Source organism: Octopus bimaculoides, chromosome 1 (assembly GCF_046866305.1).
Source record: "Octopus bimaculoides isolate indiv1 chromosome 1, ASM4686630v1, whole genome shotgun sequence".
Classification (NCBI taxonomy): Eukaryota; Metazoa; Mollusca; class Cephalopoda; order Octopoda; family Octopodidae; genus Octopus; species Octopus bimaculoides.
In genome coordinates, this window is record NC_142928.1 from 159404528 (window position 1) to 159414527 (window position 10000).

Here is a 10000-nt window from a genome sequence, read left to right on the forward strand (position 1 = left end):
TATATATATATATATATATATATATATATATATATATATATATATATATATATATATATATATATATATATATGTATATGTATATACATCTATACACATATACACATATGTATGTATATATATGTATATGTATATATAAATTTACACACACATGTACATATGTATCTTTATATATATGTATATATATACATATGTGTATAAATATATGCGTACATATATATACATACATATATATGGACGCATATATATATACACATATATGTATGCACATATGTATGTTTAAATACATATGCACACACACGTATAGATATATGTGTGTGTGTAAGTGTATATATGCACATATATATATATATATATATGTATATATATGCATATATATATATATATATATATATATATATATATATATATATATATATATATATATATATATATATATATATATATATACATATATGTGTGCTTGTGTGCACTTGTGTGTTCAAATAAATCTTACAAAAGGATAAAATAAGTTTATCCCAGAAACTGTTACGAAATATATTCAGTTGTTCGTCATTTTAAGATCAGAGGGATCTAAGAATGGTTAACCTTTATACTTGGACATACACACACACACACACACACACACACATATATATATATATATATATCTATATATATGTATGTATATGTATAATATATAACACACACACACATACACACATATATATGCATATTGTGCGCATGTATGTGTGTGTGCATGTGTTTGTGTGTATGTGTGCGTGCGTGCGTGCGTGCGTGCGTGTATTTGTGGTTGGGTCTGTGCGCATGTCTAATGAGTAAGTATATAACTGGATTCAGAGTTGGATCGTTATGGAATGAACAATCTCGAAGAGAGACCGAACGCAAATAGTTTTTTACAGAATATGTTTCTGCACATACACACATACATGCATGCACTCATACATACATACATACATACATACATACATACATACGTAAGCATATACATAGAGACATGACTACATGCATGAACACACACGTCCGTCACTCTGTCTCTTTCTCATTTTCTCTTCTCTCTATGTATGTATGTATGTATGTATGTATATATATATATATGTATGCATATATGAATATATATACATATATGTATGTCTGCATTAATATATATATGTCTGTATAGATGGATATATATATATATATATATATATATATAACATATATATATACATATTTACACACACACACATATATATATACATATATATAATATATATATTTACATATATATATATATAATATGTATAATATGTATAATATATATATATATATATATATATATATATATATATATATATATATATATATATATATATATATACATATGTACATACACACACGACCACATATTTATATATATATTTATGCATTAATACATATGTATATACTTATATACTTATATGCAAGTATAAACATCTTAATACCTACATATATATAAATATATATACGTATGCATATGCATATATATGTATGTGTATGTGTGTTAGTGTATATTTATATATACGTATGCATGTATTAAACAGTATTTTGCCAATTAGGCAAGCTACTCGGTATTACTGCACGATATAGTATGACTATTATAATAATCAATCTTGTTTCTATTCAATAATAACCAGTATGGTTATTGTAATTGTATTATTGAACTTTTTATGTATATGTCTTTAAATACAAGACTAGGCCAGTGTATACCATTTGAATAATACATACAGGTGAAACTGTGCAGTAATGGACGTGTAACTAACATTATATTCTTTAATACATGCATACATATACAATCTAGAACTATTTAATTCCGTATGTGTTTTCTATGCTGCCATATTCTAATAAACATAAACGTATATATACATACATATATATATATATATATATATATATATATATATATATATATATATATATATATATATATATATATATATATATATATATATATATATATATATATATGTATATATATATGTGTGTGTGTATATATATATACATATATGTATTATTATACATATGTATTGGCATATATTTATGTATACAATATGTGTGTAAGTGTCTGCACGTGAGTGTATCATATATACGCACAGATATATACACTTGCACACCTATATATGGGCGAATATATTGTAAACAAGACAAAATTTGAACGTAACTGCAAGAGTTTATTCTAAAAAATTGACATACCCTCTGCCGGAAAACAGAAAACTAAAATGTACAAACGTTAGAATGGGCAAGAGACAAAAGGCTAGGCGTAAATCCCATGTACCAAGGCAACTAATGAAAGTCATATTTACATTTTCAATGATAACATACCCAGGGATCTGATAGGATAACTAAGGGCGCATAGGGAAAAAAAAGATAGCATCAGACTTCATATATATGTACAAGTGTATTTATGTGTGATTATATATGTATGTATATATATATATATATAGATATATATATATATATATATATATATATATATATATGTGTGTGTGTGTGTGTGTGTGTGTGTGTGTGTGTGTGTGTGTGTGTGTATATTATGTATGTACGTATTAGTGTCAGTGATAATGTGTGTGGATACACACACACATATACATATATATATGTATAGATATAAATATTTATGTATATATGCATTTGTATATGTATAATATATATATATATATATATATATATATATATATATATATATATATATATACATGTATGTATATATGTATGTATGTATATATATATATATATATATATATATATATATATATATATATATATATATATATGTATATATATATATATATATATATATACATATATATATGCGTATGTTCATATATGGATATATATATATATATGTATATATATATATATATATATATATATATATATATATATATATATATATACATATATATATGCGTATGTTCATATATGGATATTTATGTATATATGTAACATATATATGTATGCGTGTGTGTGTGTTTGTGCGTGCGTGTAGCGTGTGACTGTGTGTGTGTGTGTGTGTGTGTGTTAGTCTCTGTGTGAAGTGTATGAGTGTATGTGTGTCTGCGTGCGTTTGTGCGTATAGTGTGTGTGAGTGTGAGTGAGTGTGTGCGCACGTGCGTATGTATAATGAATTTCATTCGCCGTCAAGTTGGTCCGATCATACAGTGAATTTTGCAGATTGTAACTTCGTAAACTTAAAGCGAGTTTCATCTCTCACTGTAGACGCAAACATTAAGTACTGAACTGAGCAGCTCCAACTTCATGTAACCAGATTATCAAAGTCCATCATTCGAAACGTGGAGTAGATAAAACAGGGGACAACTGATGAAGGGAATGTTCTTTATGTCTGTCTGGTTTCTCTATTTGTTTCTTTCGTTGTTCGAAAAAAAGTTCGTTTTCTATGCTTTTGTTTTTTATGTTCTCGTTTGTCATTTTGTTGACGTTTTTTTTCGATATCCTGTACCCATATATGTGTAGGTATATATATATATATATATATATATATATATATATATATATATATATATATATATATATATATATATACGTATATATGATGATAATGATGGACTTGATCTGGTCACTCGAGGTTCTAGCTACTCAGTTATATAAATGCACGCATATGTAAGCATATTTGTATGAAGACATGCGTTATGTATACAATATATATGATATGAATTTGCATATATATATAATATATACGTGTATATATATAATATATACGTGTATATATATGCATATATATATATATATATATATATATATATATATATATATATATACAAATATATACACTAACATACACACACACACACGTATATATATATGCATACATACATATACGTATGTGTGTGTGTATTTATATACATACATATAAGTTTAATGCTATCTTATTAGTAGTGATGATATATTTATCATGTATACATATATAGATATGTGTTTATAGGTATATACATAGGTGTATGTACATACATACATACATATATATATATATATATATATATATATATATATATATACATACACATATGAGCATATACATATATTTATATACTCATCTACATATGTGTATTTACATATATGTCCCTGGGTAAATGGCCGATTACATAGAAGATATATACAACTTTTATGAGGTCTATACTTTAAGGTGTAGATCTTTCGTTTTCTTCCATTTTTTTTTTACAGTGAATTGATTTTGCTTAACCAAACCTCAATATTTTATCCTCTGGTTCCTGATGTTATTGTTGCTGTTTTTTGTTTTTTTTTCATTTTTTTTTCCCTCTTGTTATGGTTGTTTTTGTCCTTGTACCTAAAAAGGTACGATATGGTCTTTGCCGCAGGCTTTTTATCACTCCTCATTCATACCTCTATGGCAGACATCAACCACAACCACTAACGCTTTCTGCCACGAAGATTTCGCCAAAGGAGTGAAGTTGCTTCCCAATCTTTCTTCCATGAAATCTATAAACACCAAAGCCAAGTTCTGAAAAATTAAAACAAAGAACATTATAAAAATTGTAATGACCGATATCTCCATACATTACAAGAACAAAGACAAATCTGAACAAATTGGTAAGGTTTGTAGCTTGGTACCTGAGGAGGCTAGTCTAAGCCAGAGGACAATGTTGTGGTGCACTAAACAGTCGAATCGATTGAACTGCTTGGATCTAGTTCGGTACGGATAGGAAATAGGATAAGGTACAAGCAGAGTGTTATTATCCCCCAGAATTCGAATGAGAGGAAGTTGTCTCTGAAAGTTTGAGATGAGATGGAAAATGCTTATATCTATTCTGTCATAATTTACCGTCTGACCATCGTGTCTTGTTGCAGTTCCCGTATAGGACAGACGAATGATTACTATTTCGCTTTCGCCCACAGGGAATGGATGAATAGACACTGTTCATGAGGTCCATCAACTGCTGGTGCTTCTTGGAAGACGAGATTGGAATACTATAGCTGCTGAAGCACAAACAAGCGCAGAAGTTGCGCCACTTGCAGAGATTCCTGGACGGTGAGCAGGTGTGATCTCTGTTTATAAATCACGTTTTCTATAGCTCTTCTCTTTGACGAAGCTGCAGACTTGTGACAGAAGAGAATGACTGGACCCCTGACACTTGGAATATCGTTAAGCGTTCAGTGTCCTCTGTCTGCTGGGCAATGTGGTCAATAGAAGTTCTATTGCACCAATAATTCAAGATGAAGATGACATCCTCAGGGAAGCTGTAGGCGTCAAAACGAAGACGGACTGGCTTGTCTATTCTGGTTGAGGACTAATATAGGTAACTTCTAGAAATCATCAACCTAGCAGTACTACTGAAGGTCGATACGGATTCGAGATAAACTCTACGGGTGTGGAAGTTCCCTCCAGGTGAAACTATCCGAAATTAGACAAGAACTACGAAACTGTACTGCACTCACTCTTGTGATGTTCGAGTTTTACGGAATTGTGGGATTATGTGGATTATGTCGAACAGGTGTGGAGGCGTAATGGCCCAGTAGTTAGGGCAGCAGACTCGCGGTCATAGAATCGCGGTTTCGATTCCCAGACCGGGCGTTGTGAGTGTTTATTCAGCGAAAACACATAAAGCTCCACGAGGCTCCGGCAGGGGATGGTGGCGAACCCTGCTGTACTTTTCCACCACAACTTTCTCTCACTCTTAGTTTCTGTTGTGCCTGTAATTCAAAGGGTCAGCCTTATCACACTGTGTCACGCTGAATATCCCCGAGAACTACGTTTAGGGTACACGTGTCTGTGGAGTGCTCAGCCAATTGCACGTTAATTTAATGAGCAGGCTGTTCCGTTGATCGGATCAACTGGAACCCTCGACGTCGTAAGCGACGGAATGCCAACAACAACAACAATGTCGAACAGGTGTTGCCGCGTGTTGAGTGGATCCGTCTATCAGCCGTGTCCATCGTGGAGATCGCCTTACCATCCTCTATTAATAAGGCTGGGCAGGCAGTTTTTCCTCTTCATGATGGCTATGACCAAACTGATTTTATATTGGACGAAGCTGAATGGATTGAAAGGATACTTTCAACTACGGTCAACCTGCCATCAATTTTTCAAGTTCCTCCTGGGATAAAAAGGAGGATAACGAAGAAAATGCTCTCTTATAGTGAATTTCTCTAAAGTGGGTTACTGGGTGAAAATGGTTTGGGTGAATGGCACTACTGTAAACATGCGGATGTAGATCTGAGAGCAATAGATGGAGAGAGTGCATACTGTTAGCAATCAACATGAAGTTGGGTCTGTGGAATTCCGTCCTATAAACACACACACACAAATATATATATATATATATATATATATATATATATATATATATATATATATATATGTATGTATGTATGTGTGTGTGTGTGTGCGTGCGCGCGTGTGCGTGCGCGCGTGTGCGTGTGCGTGTCTTTGTGTTTGTCCCCACAACATTTGGCAACTGGTACTGGTTTGTTTACGCCCCTATAACTTCGCGGTACGGTAAAATAGACCGATAGAATAAGACCAGACTTTCAAAGGATTAGTACTGGGTCCGATTTTTTCGACTAAATGCTTCAAAGCGATTGCTCCAGTATGGCTGCAGTTCAATTACTGAAGCAAAAGAATAAAAAAGTATATACATATATATATGCATACATAAAAACTTACATACGTGTATACACACACACAAATATACATACACGCACACACATATATATGTAGATAGATAGACAGACATACGACAGACAAATAGATAGATAGATAGATAGATAGATAGATAGATAGATAGATAGATAGATAGATAGATATATAGACAGACAGACAGATAGATAGATAGATAGATAGATAGGTAGCTAGGTAGATAAAGCGAGCGGGCAGAATTAGTCCGACAGATTAATCGCTTAGTAGAATTTCTTCCGCCTCTTTACTTCCAAGCTGAAATCCTGCCAAGGACAATTTTACATTTCATTCTTTTGGGGTCGATAAAATAAAGTGTCAGGGTCGATGCAATAACCTTCTCCCTTTCACTAAATTTCAGGCCTTACGCCTATACGAGAATAATTATATATGTGTATATATATTCACGTATATACACGGATACATATATACATATATACCAGTAATAACTACATTCACATAATACACACACACACACACACACGCATATACTATATATATATATATATATATATATATATATATATATATATATATATATATATATATATATTGTATATTGTTTTCCATGTTATCGGCTTGAAAAATTGTTAATTCTCCTACTTTTATTAACATGAAACCAATGGTAGCCTTAATTCACAAAAAAGAAATTATTTGTCCACCAATGCGGTGTTGAGCACTCATTCTAACGTTCTACATTTACTTGTACACACACACACACACACACACACACACACACACACACACACACACACACACATAAATGTACACGTAAGCTCATCAGATGTGCCTTCGTGGGACGAAGATTTGAATGAACAAGTTCAGGAGTTAAATACAAAATTGTTAAAAGACACGAAAGAAATGATAGATACAGGTGGAAAACAAAAAGTTAACAACTTTTGCGGCTGTTGCCGGCGTCAACAGGGAAGACTTGAAACAAGTTGTAGGCAAATTTAAAGGAATGCTTTAACGAGGGGGCTATGAGATCAAACTTACCCCTCCCAGCGAGGTGACGTATGATACTGCTCGAAAGAGCATCATTTTTAAGATAGTATGAATTAAGGAGAAAAAACTGGATAGAATAACCAGCGAACGGGCGGGAAAATGCCTACAACCAATCTGGCAAGATGTGTATCTTGCCAGAGGGAATCGGGCGCAACAATAGAGGTTCGATTCGCAAGTGAAGATAAGGCCAGGCAACACTCAGAGTCACCTCTGAGATTGAACGAAGTGGTACTCCCACCTAACTACTTGGGAAGGCGAACTTCCAAGGTGAAGGTAGGAGAAATTCCACCGGAGGTTGACGTTGCTTGCCTGGTGGCCGCTGTCGTTTTGGGCTTGGAGGATAAGGTGACAATCCTCCATGCCACGAAAATTCACCAACAAAATTGGCAGGGCCTAGAAATATTATTACAGGCCTCGCAAGAATGACCTAGAATTGATTGCAGACACCATACGGGTAAGGGAGGAAACGATCCTGAGAGTAATGGTGGAGGGCAGAAAGCCAAGATGTTTTAAGTGCGGTCAAAAGGGGTATATATGACCCGAGTGCCCTCCACCAGTGAAGAACAAAGCTCCCCCATCCGCTGCGGAAACAGTCGCACCTCCTACAGCGCCAGTGGTCAAAGACCAAGCAGGGAGGAGCAACAAAATATGAAAAGAATGGAGATGCAAGCCTTGGACAGCGAATGGAGTACAGTATCCAGGTAGAAAAAGAAAAGATCCCACCCTTCTTCCACGGACGCTTGTTCCCAGCCCATGCCCACAGACATTGACACCCAAACGGCTCCCACAGTCTCCAGTTTCCAACCCTCCACCTCTAACACTAATCTCCCCCTCCCCCACAGTTACAAACATACACGCAAACACGCAGAACCCACAAATTTCCCACCCCTGCTCCTCAAAAATAGTTATATTACTGCTTACGATACAAAAAATGAAATTGGCACTTAACAAAGCGTGCAAATCTTTACTAGAGCTGATATCAGTGATATACATTTTATTTACATCGATAGTGCCAACCACAAACGTTTTAAAAAAATTATTTCCAAGGGAAGTTGGCCTTCTAAGAAAAAACTTTTCAACAGCTCTGTACAATAGACTCATCAACGTGTCCCCACAGACCACGGATGATGAGGAGGGTTAACCCTGCTCTAATAAAGGTAAGACCGTTTTTTTTTTGGCTTTCTTAAATGTAAGATGTATAAATGTGCGCGGCCTGGGATCGATCAGATAGCAGGGTTACCTCGGTTACGATCTCAGGTCGCATAGACTGGATGTTGGACTGAGTGGACCACAGGCTTTCTCACCCCTGCTCAACGACTACGAGAAAATTATTTCTCCGTGTCAACCGGCAGAGAGGGGTGGTGGCGTCGTGGTTCTTCTACGAAGGCTTTAAAGTTACAGGTAAGAACAAACTTTGTTGACTCGGAGGGCGGGCTAGTCGTCGTTGATGTGACGCATAGCAGTGTTAAGTCCTTCATTTTGGTGGCTGTCTACGCTCCTTGTAGAGTGGGACAGTCCGACTTTTTTCGAAGTCTTGAAAATTTTCTAGGCACGTCACACACTTTAGGCGCAGGAGTGGCTGTGTGGTAAGTAGCTTGCTTACCAAAGACATGGTTCCGGGTTCATTCCCACTGCGTGGCACCTTGGGCAAGTGTTTTCTACCATAGCCTCGGGCCGACCAAAGCCTTGTGAGTGGATTTGGTAGACGGAAACTGAAAGAAGCCTGTCGTATATATGTATATATATATGTGTGTATTTGTGTGTATATGTTTGTGTGTCTGTGTTTGTCCCCCTCGACATCGCTTGACAACCGATGGTGGTATGTTTACGTCCCCGTAACTTAGCGGTTCGGCAAAAGGGACGGATACAATAAGTACTAGGCTTCCAAAGAATAAGTCCTGGGGTCGATTTGCTCGACTAAAGGCGGTGCTCCAGCATGGCCGCAGTCAAATGACTGAAATAAGTAAAAGAAAAAGAAAAAGAAAAAAAAAGAAATACACACATAGAAGAAAAAAATGGGATTAAAAAATCCTGGCAGATATCAAGTCAACACTCAGTATAGAGGAATAAAGTTAAATTTCCAACAAGTAAATATATATATGCATATGCTAATGCAATTGAAACAATTGTTGGATCTTTAAGGTGTGATCTAAAATAAATATATGATTTTCTTCGTACCTGTTATTGATTGTTACACACACACACACACACACATTATATATATATATATATATATATATATTCGAGAGTGTGAGACAGAGATAGATAGATAGATAAAGAGAGAAAGAAAGCACGATTTATTTATACTAACATGCATATATTGAA

The 10000-nt window shown here is 34.4% G+C and overlaps 1 protein-coding gene across 1 annotated transcript in view; it reads right to left on the reverse strand.

Annotated features, from left to right (window-relative positions):
- LOC106874088 (globin-like) overlaps nucleotides 1–10000 on the reverse strand; it is a 142836-nt gene that overhangs the window by 201 nt on the left and 132635 nt on the right. The window contains exon 5 of the mRNA XM_089361464.1: nucleotides 1–4498. This exon is cut by the window's left edge and continues 201 nt beyond it. Coding sequence (XP_089217590.1) covers nucleotides 4364–4498 — 135 coding nt within the window. The 3' untranslated portion in view covers nucleotides 1–4363. The remainder of the gene's footprint in view (nucleotides 4499–10000) is intronic.